The sequence below is a fragment of the Mauremys mutica genome, chromosome 9 (assembly GCF_020497125.1).
Source record: "Mauremys mutica isolate MM-2020 ecotype Southern chromosome 9, ASM2049712v1, whole genome shotgun sequence".
Lineage (NCBI taxonomy): Eukaryota > Metazoa > Chordata > Testudines > Geoemydidae > Mauremys > Mauremys mutica.
In genome coordinates this window covers 82,751,100-82,772,120 of record NC_059080.1, presented here as the reverse complement: position 1 = coordinate 82,772,120, position 21,021 = coordinate 82,751,100, and the positions used below count along the sequence as shown (strand labels likewise).

The 21,021-nt window shown below is 40.2% G+C and overlaps 1 protein-coding gene across 3 annotated transcripts in view; it reads right to left on the bottom strand.

Moving 5' to 3' along the window:
- Positions 1–20,805, bottom strand: part of MFSD1 (major facilitator superfamily domain containing 1) — a 31,006-nt gene extending 10,201 nt beyond the window's left edge. For 2 of the 3 annotated variants that reach the window (XM_045030772.1, XM_045030774.1), the window contains exons 1-11: positions 20,552–20,789; positions 18,281–18,333; positions 13,919–14,031; positions 9,844–9,886; positions 8,138–8,205; positions 7,106–7,214; positions 5,745–5,847; positions 4,624–4,722; positions 3,344–3,455; positions 2,356–2,412; positions 1,317–1,473 (exon numbers count right to left, since the gene is read on the bottom strand). In XM_045030772.1, the coding sequence (XP_044886707.1) occupies positions 1,317–1,473; positions 2,356–2,412; positions 3,344–3,455; positions 4,624–4,722; positions 5,745–5,847; positions 7,106–7,214; positions 8,138–8,205; positions 9,844–9,886; positions 13,919–14,031; positions 18,281–18,333; positions 20,552–20,702 (1,065 nt within the window). In that variant the 5' untranslated portion in view covers positions 20,703–20,789. Of the gene's footprint in view, positions 1–1,316; positions 1,474–2,355; positions 2,413–3,343; positions 3,456–4,623; positions 4,723–5,744; positions 5,848–7,105; positions 7,215–8,137; positions 8,206–9,843; positions 9,887–13,918; positions 14,032–18,280; positions 18,334–20,551 lie in introns of all 3 variants that reach the window. The other variant, XM_045030773.1, reaches the window with a different exon arrangement.
- Between the last annotated feature and the right edge of the window lie 216 nt (positions 20,806–21,021).

The window sequence follows — 21,021 nt, the reverse complement described above, 5'->3', positions numbered from 1 at the left end:
AATATATTACATACTTGAAAATTGTTATGTTCCCTCTTGGCCTTCTCTTTTCCAGACTAAACAAACCCAATTTTTTCAATCTTCCCTCATAGGTCATGTTCTCTAGACCTTTAATCATTTTTGTTGCTCTTCTCTGGACTCTCTCCAATTTGTCCACATCCTTCCTGAAATGTGGCACCCAGAATTGGACACAATACTTCAGTTGAGGCCTAATCAGCACAGAGTACAGTGGAAGAATTACTTCTCGTGTCTTGCCTACAACACTCCTGCCAGTACATCCCAGAATGATGTTCGCTTTTTTTGCAATAGCGTTACATCTAGCCCAGTATCTCATTTAGCAATGGCCAATACCAGAGGAAAATGCACGTATGTTTCAGGGCAGACTGGGGAAAGCCTCAGACCCTGGGACCTTTTTCCTATAGCTGCCAGCTCCATACAAGTAGGAGGAGGCTGCTGCATCACTGCAGTCTTACAACTCACCCTCTGCCCTCTACCAGATTCCAAAAGAGCATAGGAATTACCCTAATGGATCAGACCTGAGGTAACAGTTCTAAAATGACCTACCTATGGGGAAGTGTCCTGCTAACCTCCCTCACTCCCAGTGGGTGGCTTGTATCCTGAAGCATAAAGGCTTATAATCTTTATAAAAGTTTGCTTAGCTAATGTAACTGGGGTGCTCATTAGCCAGAAGTGTCTAATCTGGTGTCTAATCCTACTAAGAGATCTATGTCTACACTACTGCGGGAATCAACACTAGCGGGTCTAGTTAAGACTCGCTAAATTGACAGCAGATTGCTCTCCAGTTCTCCACCGGAGTGAGATGAGTAAGGTAAGTCAATGGGAGAGTGTCTCCCATCGACCCAGTGTGATGTAGACACCGCAATAAGTGGACCTAAACTACGTCGACTCCAGCTAAGTTATTCATGTAGCTAAAGTAGCATAACTTAGGTTGACTGGTTAGAACACAGGAATGATTTAGGAGCGATGGATTCTGTTTCTGACACTAACAGTCACTTGTATGATGTAGCGTAGACAGCCATAACATCAGGCAGATCATGTTATGCAAAATATTCCCTAACTTCGCTTTTAATTTCTGTTTCATGTAGCATTCCCTTGTTCTTGTATTCAAAAAGAGTAAACAGGAGTGCTCAATGCCATTCATTATTCTCTCTCTCTCATATCTCCATGGTGGTGGACTAGTGGGCACAGTGCCAGCAACATGGTAAAAAAAGCATGAAAAATACAATTCATCATATGGCTATTAGATAAGATCACATATGTATACAATTAAAGTCATTGTTACTAGCAAGAATTACCATAGCAATCCAAGGGTTCCAGAAAGTGAAGGCCAACATAATGTGAGAAGCAAGGGTTGCCACTACAGCACACATAACCCAGATAATATTTCTTCCAAGTTTATCCACCAGGAATCCAAAGACAGGGGACATGGGTGCTGATATGATATATACAATGCTACAAAGAAGTGATAAAGATAGTTTGAAAACACATTTATTCTACATTTTAAACCACAAGACAACTGTCTTTCCATCATGAAGCATCACTTCTACAACACCAAATTTCCTCTTCACTGTGGAGCCCCATGCTTATGCACTCAAGCATCCCAGAACAGCTCAACAAATACATTCCCTCTCCAAAAATAAATATCAAAGCAGCATAATTAGTGTCTGGTAGTTGGGGAACGGGAGCAAATTTAATGTTCGCCACCTTGATAATTCAGGGATCAGCCTCAAGAGAAGAAAATCTAGCCCACTTGTATTGCAGGAAGGTGATTTGCCATTTGTAGAAGTCAGAAGGGAATCATCCCAGAGACCAAGATATCTAGGTAGCCAGCAGCCTGGTCTACTGGTTAGAACACAGGAATGATTTAGGAGCGATGGATTCTGTTTCTGGCACTAACAGTCACTTGTATGACGTTGAGCAACTCATTCACCCTCTCTCTGTTTCCTCAGTCTACCTCACAGATTTGTTATTATACTTTAGTTAGTTGATTGCGGAGTACTATATATCTACAAAGCATAATTAGCCTACCTTAAGCTCTGTTCGGGAAAGGAGTGCTTCTCAGTCCATGGCTCCTCTAACAGTTGTCACAAGGCAGATCTTTCCTTGTCAAACACAGCCCCATGATTCATTTTTATAGTCTGGACTTCCCACAAGGGAGGGACTGATGCTCCTTGATAGAAGAGCCTACCCATGCTCCCAGGAATGCATTAGTCATACAGCACAACGCAAATATGTCTGAAGACAAGATTTTTGACAGAGACTCTACTCTCTCCCTAGACTAACATGTGACTGACATACATCAAAGCCTTTAATCAAATAAATTTGTAGGAATACCTGTTAATTGCACTTGCTTCTTGAGAAGAAAATTTGAATTTCTCAATGAAGAAAACCCTAAAGTAAAATCCATAGAGGAGTTTTAGAATATTTTTATCCATTTACAATGTTACCATTTTAGCTTAAATTTGAAAGTGAAAATAGGAAAAAATTCAAATTTACTATTTTTTTTAAAAAACAGTTTGACGAAAATATAAGAATGCATGTTACAGAAAATGAAATCTTCCAGAGAACACAGATACTGCATATAGAATTTCATAAGGTATTTGGGAGATGGATTTCTATATAGTAGAAGGTTCTAAAAATGTTTTCTTCTACATCAGAAGAAGTTCTCAAAAGCATAACTCACTGGTGGCTAACCTAGTGATGCGACAGCAAGGACCAAACCACTGTATTAGACCGGCCAAAGCAGAACCTTTTGGAGAGGATGCATAAGCAAAATGGAAAAGCCGAACAACTACCTTAGCTTGGAGAAGTCTGATGGTTAGTGATGGTAAGTTAAATCTCCACTTAATGTGACAGTGGAGAACACTGAATGGCAGCCTTCCTTCCATGGCTCTTGCTGCATTAAGTTTTAAGTAACTCAATTCCAGTTTTAGGTAACAAATGTAACATGCATTACGGCAACTCAACCAATGCTAAAACCTAAAGTGTATTTTTTTAGAAAGTGCAACAGATAAGAAAATCCACATCACAACTCTCAAATGGTAAGAGATGGCACACGCAATGTCACTGAAGAAACATCAAAAGCAGATTAACAGGCAGAACTGCTACAAAAACGTTTGCTAATGATTTCTTGAAAAATAAAACAGCAATAATTTTATTTTAAATATATCTTTAAAAATTTACATTGTCTCTACAAGTAGTTCTGTCCATTAACTTTGTGCCAAACTGGTATGGTATGTTAGGAAGTGATGTTTCTGATGCAGCTTTTGTTTATATTTCATTTAAAAAGGGGAGGAGGGAGGGAGAAAAGAGAGACACTTACTTCCCAAGTCCAATGAAAGGAAACACAGCCGCATAATAACAAACACAGATTATAAATATGAGCCACAAGGACAACGAGAAGTCTTTCACATCAGTTAATTTAATCACTTCACCTTCAGAAAGAAAGACAGATATTGGGATCAATGCAAGTTATCTATAGGCAAGTTTAATATTTTTAAAGCTGAATAAAACTAAATAATGCATTGTAGAATTGAGCATTCATGTAGTTAGTTTTTTTATGATAAATATAATCTCACTATATAATAAATTACGCAAGAAGGAGCTAATGACAAATTTAAACTAGCATTTCATTGATCCTGTCTTAACGCTATAGAACTGCCAAAACTGAAGACCAAAGTCCAAAGTATTCCATGGCAAGCTGGACTTAAATTCTGCAGCACGGTCCCTAGAGTCAGAGACAGTCTGGTGCAGCAGAGTGGAACATCTGCAATGACTTCTTTATTTAAATAGAAGTTGTCAATTGAAAAGTGAAATTTTGCTGCAACCCTGAACTATGGAGAAATGATTAAATGTGGGGAGACAGCAAAACAAATTATTTCCAGTATGCCTCAGATTTTTGTATAGACAACACATCACTACAGATTGTTAGGGGAAGATGTATACTTTGTAACCTGTGTAAAAGAAAGTTGGACTCTTTACACCTAGAGAACACAGGAGGCTTTTGAGGTTGCAGGACACATTAGCTGGATGTTTCTATTAATAATAAGCAGTTATTAAATAGCTACAGCTTACATTAATATGGTCTTGATTTCAGCATTAGCCCTGACAGGGTAAAACATGGGGCATGAACTGTCCTTTCTGTAGGCTCTAGAAGAGGACATTACATCCAGTTTTCACTCATGTTTTCAATCATGACAGCCAGAAGCAGTGTTTGTTTTTTTATTAAATCAAGGATTTTGCAGCAAGGAGAAGATGAGAGGTGGTAAAAATCAAAGCACCAGAAGCCTGATATGACTAATGGACAGATACCCTTTAAACTTAAATTCCAGTTATTTTGTTCTAGAGTGAAAGATATGAATCCAGGTTTTATTTTTTTTTATATACACACACACACACACACACACACACACACACTTCTAAGTAACTGATCTAGTACTATAGATGAACATACTATGCAAATTGAGTGTTTTAATGATTTTTTTATCACTCAACACACACACATACATATACACACACACACACTTCTAAGTAACTGATCTAGTACTATAGATGAACATACTATGCAAATTGAGTGTTTTAATGATTTTTTTTATCACTCACCAGTTTTTCCTTGCTCTTTACAAAGGATTTTTTCTGCTCTCTTGTCCAGATAAGCAAGAATTAGTGCACAGATTAGTGAAAAGATACATGTTACACCACCTGGGAGAAGAGAAGGAGTTCACTGTACAGTAATAACTCCAGAAAGACTTAGTTCATGTATGTTTTATCATACATCTCTAAACAGAACAGACCAGTCTAACAATTGCAGAGTTTACTGTGACCAACACCAGTTGCTAGCATTATAAAACTAAGTAGCAGACTAATTCAAAGTCTGAAGAATGTAAAGATATTTCATCTTACTAAACACTACCTTATACAGACACCACCTCAAAATCTTTCACCTTATATTTCAAAAAAATGGTGCAAGTACAATTGTGCCTGTATTTGATTACAGATAACTGCATTTATCTAGAAATATAGTTACCTGACTACACACACAAAATAGCAGTTACAGGATAGTGAGTGCAATGTGTGAGCAATTCTGCACCAGAAGTTAGTTGTATTTGGAATATCAGAAGCAAAGCTCAAGCCCAAATGTAAGCAGGAGCAATGTCTTAATATCCATGGTTTGGTTTTGTTGGGGGAAAAGGGAACAAAGACCTCACCCAAGTGGAAATTTTCTCTTCAGAGTACAGATGAACAAACATTTACAAGAACTTTGACATGCTGCCTTTCTGAGGGACAAGTTCAATGGAAGATTTTTAAAAAAAAAAAACCTACCCATGATTTCCAAGCATATGCAAGACATGAAGGCCACTATACATCCCCATAACGGAGACTAAGTTTGGTTTCAGTTGCTGGCTATACACACCATAATACACCACTAACTGTCAATCAAATGTGATAACTACCCAGATGTTGATTTTACTTAAAGTCTTAACTTATTGCTGGCCATGAAGACTTGCCTTGCCAGTTATACTACTACTACTCAGACTGATATATAGCTTCTTTTCAACACTATCAAGCAAATTTTCAACTGAAGAACTTATAATAACTCACTCATTTAGCTTTTTCTAGTTCATGCATATTCTTTAAAATGTTCAGTGTACATTGTTTATGTCATATAGCATTCAGGATTTTCATACGTGTTATTGATGACTTTTAAAAAAATATTTACTAACCTATCAAAAGTGTAAATCCAAGTGTACTATGACCTGTAGAGCCCAACAGATCTTGAACTCTGGAGTATATCCATCCCATGATATTCATATTCACAGTGCTCCCCTAGACAGAAAGGACAGTCATGAAGAATATTGCAGTTTACAATTCTATTATAGTTTTAAAAGGATCAGCTGAGGTGAACAGTCTAAGTTTCACCAATTTCCCAATAAATATCAGTGTCTACGAAAAGCCATCTAAAAAAGAATGGATCTACAAAATAAGCTTGATTTATGTATCCCAAGGTATAACATTAAAATTGCACTACTACAAGAATTGAATAGGTTCAAGATTACAAAGATAAGAATCCAGTCACGTACAAAGTTTCAGAAGAAACCCATACTAGATGTTTCTGCACTAGCAGCAATATCACCATGAAGTCTACATTATACACTGCAACGGCTTGTGTGTTATATGTATGATTTGTTTAACCCATATTTTAAACCAAGTAGACTTCAGCAGGACATGTCTAACCAGAGCAGAAGATATCCCTTGTTCTGGGAGGACTATTCCAATGATATGTTAAGGGAAGGCTGGAAAAGGAAAAAAGAAAAAAGGAATTTTTTGCCAGAAGCTGGGAATGGGCAACAGGGGATTGATCACTTGAGGATTACCTGTTCCGTTCATTCCCTCTGGGGCACCTGGCAATGGCCACTGTCGGAAGACAAGATACTGGGCTAGATGGACCTTTGGTCTGACCCAGTATGGCCATTCCTATGTTCTTAATACAGTCGAGTCTTATTTCCTAGCCCAAACAGAATGAACAGCAGGCCCATAGTTGGATAGCAGGTCAGATATTTATATAAAGTCCATAAAATACTATTTTAATACTTCCATACTCAACAGTTATGTTGTAGAGTAAACACAATTAGAAACTAAGGTCCCAAATCAATTGATGTATACTGCAAATTAAAATGCAAAGGCAAGCAAAATTCAGCCAAGTTGACACTCATTGTGTACACTGCATCAGTAAAGTCTGTTGTACATTTTAAAAATTCACCCTTGAAAAAGGCAGACATTACTGCCATTCCTGTCCTGCCTTTGTATGCAGTATTAGTTTTCACCAGGGCCTTTTCAGAAGATTGACAGTTAACACCTCAAGGAACTGCTGTGTCCCGGTGGTTCCATGATGCAAACTGTAATGCACAACATCCACGTTGGAGTTTAAAATGCTCTCTTATGAGATTCTTTGTAAATGGAGTTTTGGCAATTTTCCACCAGTGCATCCTGACCTCACCACACAGTTCCCACTTCAAAGGAGTACAAAGTCAAATTTTAAACATATGATTATATAAAAATAGCGTTTATAGGTCTTCACACTTACAATTCTGGCCATGCTAAGTTGTAATCCAAACACGAGGTTTAATTCCTTGCCTTTAAACCAACTGACAGCATAGGCATTTTGTGCCACTGCTAAAGATTCCCCACCAATTCTAAATGAGGGAAAGAGAAATATATGTAAAAATGTAATCTGAAAACCTGTTGTGATATAACAATTCAGTACACTGAATTGACTTCAGTCTGTGTAGTGCTGTGTAGGTTCACTTGAATTTTACACGCACACATCTAATGTAACATGAATCGTAACTAATAGAAACATGTAGGAAAGGCAATGGTTTTGCATTTTGAAGACTATAGCAAGAAGTGGAAAAGAGTAAGCTGAAGTCTCTGAAAATGGATTTGGTTGTGCAAAGAGAGCAATGTGAAGACAGCAGAGGCAAAAGAGAAATAAGTGAGATTGCAGCATCTTCTTAGCGGAGATGGAAGAGTGTAAGAGCCAAGGGGTGGTGATGACTGAAGTTAACAGAGCCAGAATTTCACAAAACTAAAGTATGTGTTTATTGTTGCTCATCTAGTATGTCATGGATTGTCAAACTTTTTTCATACTGTTGATCACACCTTAATAAAGGTATCTTATAGCCCACCTCTTTTCATTTTTGATTCTGCAACATCCCTGAGGGAACTACAGCCATTATTTACATGTTAAATTGTATTAAATGCTAAAAACACATTACTTTTACAACTGGAGACAAGGAGCACCAGCACCACAGTGCTATTCAGATCTTTACAGACAACTGGTTGGCCTGCTGGTTATGTATGGTTTTGTTATTGTTTAAATTAAGTAAAGACATTAAATACAGCACTGAAACATTAGAGAGTCATTTCCAATTTCTAAATCTTTAATAAATTTAGGAATGCAATTGCAACCCTTCACAGACCTCACTGAAGATATATCAAGACTTAAGTACGTAGGCTGTGGGAGTGCAAGTATGCTAGGCACTTTGCAGAACACAGAAAAAGGTGGTCATGTCTCTAAGTGCATACAAACCAATGTTGACCTTTTTCCTAGACTTACCCAAATACAAATCTGCCAGCTTCCATTAGCCAAAAAGCATTAAATAGAGCTCCCATAGCAAAGATCACCTGTAAAATAGGAACATTGAAACAAACAGAACAAATTTTAACCACCCAACTTTAAACTAAAATGATTCTGGAACATCAAACTACACAAGTCACATACCACATGAGCTAACAAGCTGTTTTTTGCTTTGTGATTTTTTTTTCCTGAAAGATAGCAAACATATGGAACTTTGCAACATTTTAATGCTTAATGTGCTGCTAATGAACATTTAAATACACACATTTGTAAGTATGGACAACACTACCTAGGAAATGTAATCAAATGCCTATTGACAAATATCCAGTTGTTAACTGATGCAAATTGAATTTCTGTTCAAGCATTTAAGTTTAAAAAGCTAAAAAGAGTCTCTTTGTACAAGTATTCTTCATACTAGCTGCTGAAGACATCCTAAAGTATGAATGAACATTTGAACCTATGGAAAGGGTGTGTTTTGTTTTTTTTAAAGAAATTACTACTTATAGTCAGTCCTTGTCACTAATATGTTATCATGCACAGAATATGGATTAATGCATTACCTAGTTACTATAGTTTCAATTAATATAAACAAACTAATAAACTTAAACAGCTACAAAATCCTTATAAAAATATTGTTCGCAAAGTCTGAATAATTGTACCCAAACCTACAGCAGTTTATGTATATACAGTATTCCCATAACTAAAAATACAGGAAATATAAAGTTGTGAAATAGTTTTTCCTATCTTAAAAGGAGCTTAATTATTGGCCATGTTATTGGATTACCCCTCACGGCAGAAAGATGGACACAGGTTACTGCAAGTCCACATGGGAGGAAGGATGTTTATGGGGCACTGTGCTTTACCACTACATAGAGTCAATCAGAACTACTACAGAACATATGCACTCGATGTGCTCTATGTTCTAAGGCCATGCAGCTTTCAGGTAGAAGGGAAGAATCAGGACAACTGTTAACAAGGCATAGGATTCACCTCAAAATCAAGTACAGGTGAATGCACTAACAATAACCATCCTTGAAAAATGTGGGCAACAGCAAGTCTTTATGTAACTCCAGGCCAAAATGGATGCTGTAAACCGTAAATAACTGCTTTGCAATAATAAAAAATCTTAATTTGAACAATATAAGCACGTATATCTTAGCCCTGGTCTAAACTTGGAGGGGGTGGGGGAGGAATCGATCTAAGATATGCAACTTCAGCTATGAGAATAGCGTAGCTGAAGTTGACGCATCTTAGATTGACTTGCGTCGTGTCCTCACGGTGTGGGGTTGACTGCCGCCGCTCCCCCGTCGACTCCGCTTCTGCCTCTCGGCAGTGGAGGAGTTCCGGAGTGGACGGCAGAGCGATCGGGGAATCGATTTATTGTGTCTACACTAGACATGATAAATCGATCCCCAATAGATTGATCGCTACCTGCCAATCCAGCAGGTAGTGAAGACCTGCCCTCAGAAAATACCTCTATGGTTTCTTAAGGCAATTACACAATTGTTAAGCCTAGCCTGGTTTTTGCCTGCAAAAACCCTCTATCTGAAATGCACACGGTTATGGAAGGTCATGATGCATATTAATTAGCGCAGATTAATTATGCTATCTATGCATTTTGTTCAGCAAACCCTTCAACAACATGACGCAGCCTGTTATGCCCCCTTTAGTTTGCACTTACTTACTTGTCCAACACAAACAAAGGAGCTGAATATTACGGTGCCCAACCTGTCAATGAAAATTTGAGATATTTAAAACTTTAAAATAAAGCCAGAGGTATTAGAGTACATTGAAAATATTTAACACTACTACACATTAAAAACAGAAGTGCTTCTGAAGCGTTCTTAGGTTTGGAGATTTAAATCAAACTGCCCAGAAATCTCATTTCTACCTGTTACTAACCATGTGCCCCAGGATGAGGAAACTGCTATTGCCTATGACCAGCAGAAATGTTATTTGGAGGAGTAAATGTGTCCAGTGCATGGCTCAGGACTTCTAGCTCTATTTAAGAGAATTTACATCAGAAAGCTCCATATTATATGGACATGCCAGAGCTCTCTCTGGCTAAATATTGCTTATCTGACCATTAGCAGTAAAAAAAAGTCTGGCACTCTTCATACAAGCTTTCTTTGTGCTAACGTGATGTATCTGTTACATTAATTGTATTGGAAATGCCATAGTTCCTTCCCCGAAACTTTAAAATTTAATATGTAAACATATTACGGGGACTGGACCAGATAATCTCTGGAGGCCCCTTCCAGTCCTACGATTCTATTATAGTTTGCAAACAATACGTGATCCTTTCTTTTGCACCGGCTTTGGTGATACATGTCTGAGGTGATAACAGATTTGAGAAACAGGAGTGCACATGTTCTGGTTTTCAAGTACCATCATCAGTTTCTAATTCATTTAAAACCTGTAACTTTAATCTTCATTGTTAGGAGGAAGGCAGTGTGACACAACTAGAATACAGTGAAAACATTACAGCATAGGCACTGACTCTGTGGGTGCTCCAAGGCTAAAGCACCGAGGGAAAAAAGTGAGTGGGTGCTTAGCACCCACCAGCAGCCAGCTTCCCTCCCACCCCCTCAGCATCCCCCATCCGCCGGTGGCCCTAGCAATCAACTCCTCCCACTTCCAGCGCCTCCCGCCTGTCACGATCAGGCAGGGGGAGTAGAGGGGACAGGGCCTATGCAGAGGAGAGGCAGAACTGGGCAGGAAGAGGCAGGGTGGGGGCAGAGCAGGGGGTTGGCCGGCACCCCGGCCCAGAGGAAACCTCATAGCAAAGGACACACATGCCTGATTTTTATCATGATTTGGTTAGTACTTTTTAAAAAACTGAAGAAAATGTATTCTTTCCACTTTCCATTTTTATGTTAGAAATGTATTCGCTCCATTCAGCACTTTGTAATCAAAAATCTAATAGTTTGCTCTGTAGTGAGTGCAGAACTTAATATTTACTCCAGAGGTTGGAGGAATCAAAGCTCCTATACAGTTTTTCCACTTCCAGACTCTCATACTATTACTGCATATACAAGAGATTCGTATACTCAGCAGTTTAAAAAAAAACAAAAAACACACTGCAGCACTATTTTTGAAGTACAGCTTTTAAGACACTACTCTCCTTTAAATAAGCCTGTATTGGATGCGTGAATCTATCTGCCTACCCTTGGAATAGTTTCTTAGTAAATAAGTATATAGTATAACTTAGTACACAAACCAGAAAACTAAAGTTGTGAAATATTTCCTAATCACTGAATTCAAATCATGTTTAAATCAGCAAGCAGGAAACCTGGATTTAAAAAAAAAATGTTATTCTTGTTTTACATTTGTAGTTGGGGTATGTCTACAAATAGAGCTGGGATGTAATTCCCAACCTGAGGAGATATTTGTGCTAGCTCTGATCTAGTGTGCTGAGCATAGGTGTGGCCGCATGAGCCATGGAAAGGGCTAGCCACCGCCCAAGTACATGCCTAGGGTCTCTGATGGGTACATACTTGGGGCAGCTAGCCCATCCTGCCAATCGCACCTTCCCAGCTACAATCCATTTCTAAACATGCTAGTTACATCTGCACTAGCGCAGATGTCTCCTTGAGCTGGGAGTCACATCCCTAGATTCAAGTGTACACACAGTCTTAGCTGTTTTCCTAAAGGAGGGTTACACCAAATAAAGATAATGAAGCATTAAAACATTCATTAGCAACAAATATAGTCTTTGCACTAAATTTAGTACTTGATAGATTTAGTGTATTCTTCAGGTTAACAAACATTTATTTAAGCAGTTATAAAACTAACAGACGTTTGTCCAGATTCTTAATTTTTACATTTTTTTATGTTAGAAAATGGCACACCACATTTCTTATTTGCTAGATTACTTTATTTTACTTGCCGTATATACCCAATCATAAGCCTGTTCGTTTATAAGCCGACCCCCCACCCCGCCCCAAGATGGATAAGTAAAAATGGAATTTTTTTTTTTTTTTTATAATCCATTCATAAGGCAATCCTATAATTCAGGGGTCAGCAAACTTTGGCTCCCAGGGCATCAGGATAAGCCGCTGGTGGGCCAAGATGGTTTGTTTACCTCGAGTGTCCATGGGCATGGAGGCAAACCTAAGTATCCTGGCGCACCAGATGCTTACCCTGACGGGCCGGGACAGCAACTGGTGGGGAAATTTGAGGGGGGGAGAAGGGGGAGACAAGCTGGGAGTCAAGGGTATAACCCGTGACCACCCCCCACATGATCCCACCCCTAGCCCGGGACCCCCAGACTCTCTCCATGCCATCTCTTCCCACCTTATCTGGGGAGGGCCAGGGGAGGATGTCTTAGGCCTGGCTGGAGCTGCTCTGGCAGGCTGGGTAGCGCGGCCACACCCTGCTCCGGCGGGTCAGACTGTGCGGCGCAGCCGCAGCATGTTCCAGCGGGCTGGGCCAGGTGATGACAGCCTGCTCTGGGGGGTGGGGCCGAGTGGCACAGCTGCAGCCTGCCAGCCCCAGAGCTGCAGCTGCTTCGGAAGCTGGGGAGCGAGCAGCATGGCCAGAAGCAGAGAGACTCTGGCTGCACCTCTTCCCTTCTGGCTCTGCTGCCTCTTCTTGTGCCCTCTGTTGGGGGAAGGGGCTATCCCCCACCTCTCCTTCTCTATACCCGTTCATAAGCCGACCCCCTTCTCTGGTGCTTCCCTTTTTTACAAAAAATTCGGCTTATGAACAAGTACATACAGTAGTATTTGTGTCAAGCTGCATTTGGATGGAAATTGGAATTCAGTTAAAAGTGTATTGTAAAATGCATTTTTCTACTTTATGAAGCCACCTTACATGCGCTGATAGATAAGTTTCCCAAAACACGTTTTGCATTTAAAACTAAATGTAATTAAGCAGAATGGAAATATTAGCTGTAGTTCACAAATTGACTGTTTCTGATCACTATGGTCCAGAATTTCAAAAGTAAATGTGCTTAGGGAGCTACGGCACTTTTGAAAAAATCCCACTAGGCACCTAAATCTGGCCCTACTTCTCAAAACTAGATGAACTAGATCTCATCCTCTCCATAACTAGTTTTTAATCCTAGATTGGAGGAGGAAAACAAACTTTCCTGCTTTTTCCATCTTCCAGTTAGTTTCTCAACTTTGAATAAAATAGTCCACACGAAGAAAAGTCTCTCCACACTTGCTACTTAAACTGAAACCCAGAAGTAATTAAGGCAAAAGTTTTTCTGCACAATAAAAACTGAAAGTACTCACATTTGGAAAAACAAATACCAGCATTCACTCCATTGTAATATGAATACTTCATGCAGTACATGACTTTAGGATTCTTATAAACCATGAGTTGACCTCAAAATATAAAGAGATTTTACCTTGATTCTGTACATAATTAAAAAAAGATACACTGCCCTTTAACTCATTCAAATTTGAGGATTGCTCACTGATGCAGCATATTTTATTTAAATTATTGTGCTGTATTAGAGCAAAGGTCGGCCTTAAAGTAAGTTGTCAATTTCAAGTCTCATTTTAAACAAAGAGTCCCTGATTTTAAGTCTTTTCTTCCTAAGAATCAAACATATTATTCACCTTATAGAAAAACATATTTGTGAAAGAAACAGATTTTGCAGGTTGTTCAGATTCAAAAACTCAAAGAAACTCAGTGAAAGCTGATTGAATGTCACACTTTGAAGGATCAGGTCATTAGAAAGAGGAGATGCACATCGAGAAAAATCTCAACTACATTTTCAGTGTAGATGAAAATGCTTGTCATGCTTACCTTATTCCAAATACTCTGTCTATCAGAAAGCCTCCAAAGAAACAGAGAACCACATTGGGCCAGGAATACCAGGCATATAATGCCATGAATGTAGCTGTGTTCACCTTCATATCCTAAGAATATGCAAAATTTACAAAAAGAGTGTCATTTAGCGCTATTTTAATTACAGTGACAAGTGACAATTGCTAAGTCAGCATCTAATAATTAAAACATTAAAAATGCAGCTTTCCTTTTAAGAGAGAAACTGTCACCACGTGTTTAGAAATCCAAAGGCAAGTCTTGATAAATCCAATTACCATAGGTAAGGAGAAAACTTCCAGAGGCAAAGGTAAGCCTTGTCTATAAAGCTTCTGCAGAATTTGAATGGGAAGATTTTTAAAAGGCACAAAAGGACACTTAGGGTACGTCTATACTATCCGCCGAATTGGCAGGCAGTGTTCGATGCATTTGGGATCGATTTATCGCGTCTCATCTGGACACGATAAATCGATCCGCTAATCGACGCCCGTACTCCACCTCGGCAGGAGGAATAAGCGGCTTCGATGAGGGAGCCGCGCCAGTCGACGCGCCACCGTGAGGACGGCCAGGTAAGTCAAACTAAGATTGCGTAGCTGAAGTTGCGTATCTTAGTTCAAACCCCCCGGCTAGTGTAGCCCAGGCCTTAGGCACCCATTGAAAGTGAAGGGGAATGTTGGGCCCTTAACTGACCTTTGTGCCTCTGAAAATCCCCCCCAAGTTAGTTAAGTTTTAAACTAGTTTCTAGCTCTTGCTGTAAAGAAACCATTCCAAATGTGACACAAATGTATCCAATGCAGACAGAGTCTGAAATGAGAGATTTTAACCACCCGAGGTTCAAATTCTAACCCAGACAGATTATTCATATGCTGGGGAGCTCATTCAGGAGAAAACAAGGAAAAGAAGAGATAGGAAAGATAGGAGAGGGGTGAAGGAGGGGATCTCTACCCTGGGGATACTGTACTCCAGGTTCAGCTAAAAATCCCCAGGTCCTTGCTTCGCCTCCAGAGATGCACAGAATAGATCTCACCCCATGGCTCAGTGGGATGCAGCAAATGCAAACTGTCTGTATGGGATCCCCAAATCCTGCCGCCTCCTCATCCCCTGCAGTCTTAGGGCTAGTCTACAGTAGCACGCTATATCGGCACAGCATGTAGCATGTCTGGTAAAGACACAGTATGCTGACAGGAGAGTGTGCTCCCATTGGCTTAATTCCTCTACCTCAACAAGAGGCAGAAGCTATGTCAGTGTCTCCCCGACTTAAGCACTGTCCACACCAGCACTAGGTCAAAGTAACTTGCATCACTCGGAAAGGTGGCTTTTTCACACCCCTGAGCAATGCAAGTCACATTGACTTAAGCAGTAGCGTAGACAAGCCCTTAGATTTGCCCCGTCTGAACTTTAGGGTACAGATGTGGGGACCTGCATGGACACTTCTAAGCTTAATTACTAGCTTAGATCTGGTAACACTGCCACCATCCAGAAATTTCAGTGTCTGGATCACTTTCTATCCCCCCAAAACCTTCCCCTCCGTGGGCAGCCTTGTGAGGCTTTTTCACCAAGTTCCTGGTGAACACCAATCCAACCCCTTGGATCTTAACAAAAGGAGAATTTAACCATACTCCCTCCCTTCCCCCACCAATTCCTGGTGAGTCCAGATCCAATCCCCTTGGATCTTAACACAAGGAAAAAATCAATCAGGTTCTTAAAAAGAAAGCTTTTAATTAAATAAAGAAAGGTAAAAATTATCTCTGTAAAATCAGGATGGAAAATACTTTACAGGGTAATCAGATTCATATAGCCCAGAGGAACCCTCTCTAGCCTTAGGTTCAAAGTTACAGCGAACAGAGGTAAAATCCTCTCAGCAAAAAGGAACATTTACAAGTTGAGAAAACAAAAATAAGACTAACACGCCTTGCCTGGCTATTACTTACAAGTTTGAAACATGAGAGACTGATTCAGAAAGATTTGGAGAGCCTGGATGGATGTCTGGTCCCTTAGTCCCAAGAGCGAACAACCCCCAAACAAAGAGCACAAACAAAAGACTTCCCTCCACCAAGATTTGAAAGTATCTTGTCCCCTTATTGGTCCTCTGGTCAAGTACCAGCCAGGTTTACTGAGTTTCTTAACCCTTTACAGGTAAAAGAGACATTAACCCTTAACTATCTGTTTATGACAGCCCCTAAAGCTGCTTTTACGTCTACAATTTTTGGAAGATTTCAGTCATACTGCTCCTGCCCACCCCAAACCCTAAGCACAAGTGAAGCCTGGATATAGAAGAGAAGTCTTCTTACTGCTGACATGCAGAAGAATGGTGTCAAGCAACACAAAGGCCTTAACATAAGTTGTCAATTTTAAGTCATTTTAAACAAGGTGGTTGTTGTTGTTTTTTTAAAGTTTAAAGTTTAAAAAAAAACAACACCCTGATTTTAAGGGTTTTTTTTTTTTTTTAAAGAATAAAACATATTATTCACCTTATAGAAAAACATTTGTGAAAGAGATTTTGCAGCTTGTTCAGATTCAATCACTCAAAGAAACTCAGTGAAAGCTGATCGAATGTCACACTTTGAAGGACAGATGTGTCCTTTTGCAATAGTCTTCATTAAGAACAGTCAGATGTGGACTGTATTCTTACAAAACGTTAAAATTAAACTAACCTCCAAGCTGATTTCTATAATCTCTTGAAAAACAACATGGTTCAGTGTTGAAATTATGGTTAAGATAACACAAGAAATAAGCAAAATTTTGACAGGTATATAAACGCTGTTTAAATGGAGAGCCTTCAACATGCAAAATACCGATGGATTTTGCATACTAATTTGTCTTTGAGTAAACTACACTAGTGTAATTATTTCCTCTTGGTTTTGGTTTACAAAGAGCACAACTCTGCAATTTTTACTTGTAATGAGAAGCATTTACCCACATGAGTAGCCCCAACTAAGTGAGTGGGATTATTTGTGCACAGAGATAATTTTTACCTTTCTTTCTTTAATTAAAAGCTTTCTTTTTAAGAACCTGATTGATTTTTGCACTACCGGAAGGTGATCAGGTACTATGGTGGTAAGCATAGTATAAGAACTTAGATAGAATCAACAGTTACAGAATAATGGCCCAGACTTATTCCCCCCCCCTCACCCATCATGTACTCAACTCCTTCCTTGTGACATAATCAATAAATTTGCAGATGGTCATCCCTTCTCTAGAGTTTGAGAACTTCAATTAGAGAGCAATTTGAATGCAACATTTCAGTCATTTTTCACCCTTGATTTTAAAGCAGAGGCCATTTGAATGCTTACTGCAATCACATAAAGAGAAGAATCTGGTAGATTTTATGCAGCGTTATTCCACAAGCTCATCTATAACTAAATGCAGAAAGCTACTTAAGTGTTATACAGCAGTTCATTTCAAAAGCAAGAAGTCATTGAATAAAAATATCATTCCAAATCAACTCTAACACTGCTACATTCAATATATGCAGTATTTTTGTTTTACTCCTGCATATGACACTAGCCTTACGCTTTGTCTACACTAGCACTTTATCCACAAAACTTTTATTTTGTTAAGGGGTGTGGGAGGAAACCACATGCCTGAGGGACATAAGTTTCACCAACAAAAGCGCTGGTGTGGATACCACTAGGTCAGCAGGAGATAGTTTAAACCACCCCCAACAAGTGGCGGAAGCTATGCTGGTGGCAGAACACTCCCTTGCTGGCATAGAGTGACTACACAGGAGACCTTACAGCAGCACAACTGCAGCAGTACAGCTATGCCGCTGTAAGGGCCAAAGTGTGGACACTGCCTTAATGCCTTTAATACATGCAGCATGGGAGAGTTATGGTTCCTTCGGGAAAAATCAGCACCAAGTCTCAGCTATAGTTCTACCCCATCCCCCAGCCCTTTTTTAAATAAAAAAGGAGCTGGCAGGTGTAACTGACCACAGACAAATGGACATGCAAATATACTATTCCAGATAGTGTTCTCTACATGAGCTACAACCTGTCTGTGAAGGGCCACGAGAAGGTCACACTCATGAGTATCCGGTTATTTGCATGTACACCGAGTGTATTACTCCAGTTCATGAACTCTCACCTTGATAAGGAACGTCAAGTATTGCACATATACAACAGTTTTAGATTTAAAACCTAAACTACAGTACTTGACAATGCTCTTGTTAAAAAAAAGAGAAGTAGTCAACCCACCGGTTAATTAAATTACATGGATGATTTCCCCATTCCACTAATACATGGTTAAAGTCCTCTTTATATGTTATTCAGAAGTAAGCTTATTACTGAAAACAATCCCCCTAAAAGAGTTAGTTATAATATATAAGGAATTTTCGCCACTTACCCTTTGAACCTGAGTCTGCAGAGCTGCTGGATTGTCATAGCAAAAATAGCTACCTACAAGGAGAATGAAGATACTAAATAAGCTTAGACAAACTATTTAGAAATACTGAATACAAAACTAAGATTATCTTAATAAAGATGATCTAGCTACTTTCCATGTGGAAGTTGCAACAAATCAAGTTGAATTGTATTTTAATGACATTTGCAACAAGTCATGTCACAGATAACAGAAGTTGCTTCCATTTCTGTCTAAGTTCATTTCTCTTAGAACTTAATGAAGAATATTGCAAAAGTCTGTGATAAATTTAAAAACAATTGTAGATTTACAGTGCTATTTTAACAGCTTTAAAACTATTAATCTTTCCAGTTAAAAGAACTTTCTTACTAAATGGCCACAAAAAAAAGAAAGATACAACCAGTGACATTCATCTTCAGTTTGTTTAACAAACTGCTAGGAAATAAGTTAAGCAGACAATATAAAGCATTCACATACTTAAATAGTAACTACTCTTGTGAATAAAAGCAAGTTCTCTTTCACATTAATCCAAGATATAACTTTTTGGAAAGGTTTTTCTTTTAAATTAGTTTCATACCACAGCATCATTACTGGCCCTTGATCAGAGAAACACTTATCTTAACCATTACTGCCCCTCTGGAACATCTATTGTTCTGCAGTTATACTAACCATACCCCAGGTTTGTTACTGCAAAACTACATGAAGTGCCAGTGCTCATACAGAAGCCATTTTTCTTTTGATATCAGGAATCTGCTCATAACTGTACTGAATAAGCAATGAACCTTCAAAAACCACATAAACGGCATTTGATTAAAATGTGGTTCTTTAAACTGAAGGTGTCCATGCTTCTGACAGGTTTTACTTTTGTAAAAAGTCTATAAAACATACTGCAAACATTTTAATTACTTAAAAAAAATCAGTGAAAGAGTGTTTGGATTCAAACATTCCTGTGCAGTGGTCACAATTTAAACATTGTAGCACTGCACTAGTAAGTCAGACTGAAAAATAAGTGACTACTCCATCCAACCTGGGAAAGGAAATTAAAGTACAAAAAGAGAAATTGAATTAAGCTTTTAGTAACTCAAAGAATTAGTAAAGTAAGATTTAACTTGAATGTGTCTCTACATACTGTTTGCATCAAGTTCAGTGCACAATAGCCACAATCATTTGGAATGAAACTTCTCAACTCTGAGAACTGTCATTAAAATCACAAGCTGTGAGAGTTTATACTAGCTGGGAGGTAGACAGTGATTTTGGTGTACAGTGATAATAATTTCTATGCAGGGAAACAGACCAGACACAGCCCTGATTTTCTTGTTCAGAACTTGTGCTTTTCTTGAGTTTGAAGCCTCCACATTTGCATCAATAAAGGGTTTGTATGTTTTGGCACAGTGTGGTGAAAAACAAGGAAGGCCAAAAGAAAATAAACTCAGCGCCTGCCTATACAGCAAAATTCATGTCAAGGAACCACATCTCAAATCTGAAAGAAAATAAAACAAGAGGGAAGGTTGATATAGAAGAATTTTTAAAACTTAAGATGGAAGAAATAAGAACAGATGCTAAACCTATCAGCCTCCTAACCTTTAACAAGCCCTGTGATATAATGTAATCAGGAGGATAACTCAGTGGTTTGAGCACTGGCCTGCTAAACCCAGGGTTGTGAGCTCAATCCTTGAGGGGGCCATTTAGGGAACTGGGGTAAAAATCTGTCTGGGGCTTGGTAGTAGGGCTTTGAGTAGGGGGTTGGACTAAATGACTTCCTGCGGTCCCTTCCAACCCTGATATTCTATGATCATCAGGAGGACTCTTAATCCTACCTAAGGCAACAGGCTTGGCTCCTGCCTGTGCAGGCAGGACACGACTGTAGGTTTAGTGTTTACACGACAGCCCCGGACACGGTTTGGTCCCAGGAACAAAGACAGGGGATAACAGGGACCCAGTCCCAGGACCCTGTTGTGGGGACAGGACTCAAGGCTGGGGGGGTTGTTTTTCCCACAGACACTTTAGCAATATTGCCGCGAGTCCCTGGCCTGTCCCAGCAGCGCCGCGCCGCAGCTTTGCTCGCGGAGCTACGCTACGCAGGGAAATGCGGGGGGGCGGGAGGGGACGGGGCAGTGTGAGGCTCTGCCGCCCTCCTAACCGTGGGCCGACGAGGAGCCCGGCCCCAGAACTGGGCAGGGGGGGAAAGAGGGGGTTGGGGCAGAGGGGATGCACGAGGCTGGCTGCCGCTGGGGCGGCTCCAGGGGCGGGACTTACCGAAGCCCAGGAAGCACATGAAGGCCAGGACCAGCAGCCGGTGGGCCAGCCGCCGCGGGTCGCACAGGGCCGGCAGCGCCTTGCGCTGGGGACAGTCATTATGCGCCGAGCCCAGCAGCGGCCGCTCCTCCTCGCCGCCCGGCTCCACCATCGCGGCGCGGCCCCGGCTTTCCAGAGTAGGCTCCGGGGAGCTGTAGCAGGTCACGTGAGAACCAGTCAGCTGATCCCCGTCCACCGGCTGTCACGTGGGAAATATAACAGACCACGGTGCCCGCCTCTTAGACCGGCAGCCGTTACCCATAATGCAACGCGGCCTAGCAGCACCTGCTGTGGCGCCGAAAAGCTCAGGAGACGGGAACACCCCTGGCTCTGCCCCACCCCCGCCCTCTCCAGCCTCCCTGGCTCGGTTTCCCTGAGCTGGGGGGGGGGGGGGGGGGGGGGGGAGGGGAGAGACCTGGCTTAGGGAAAGC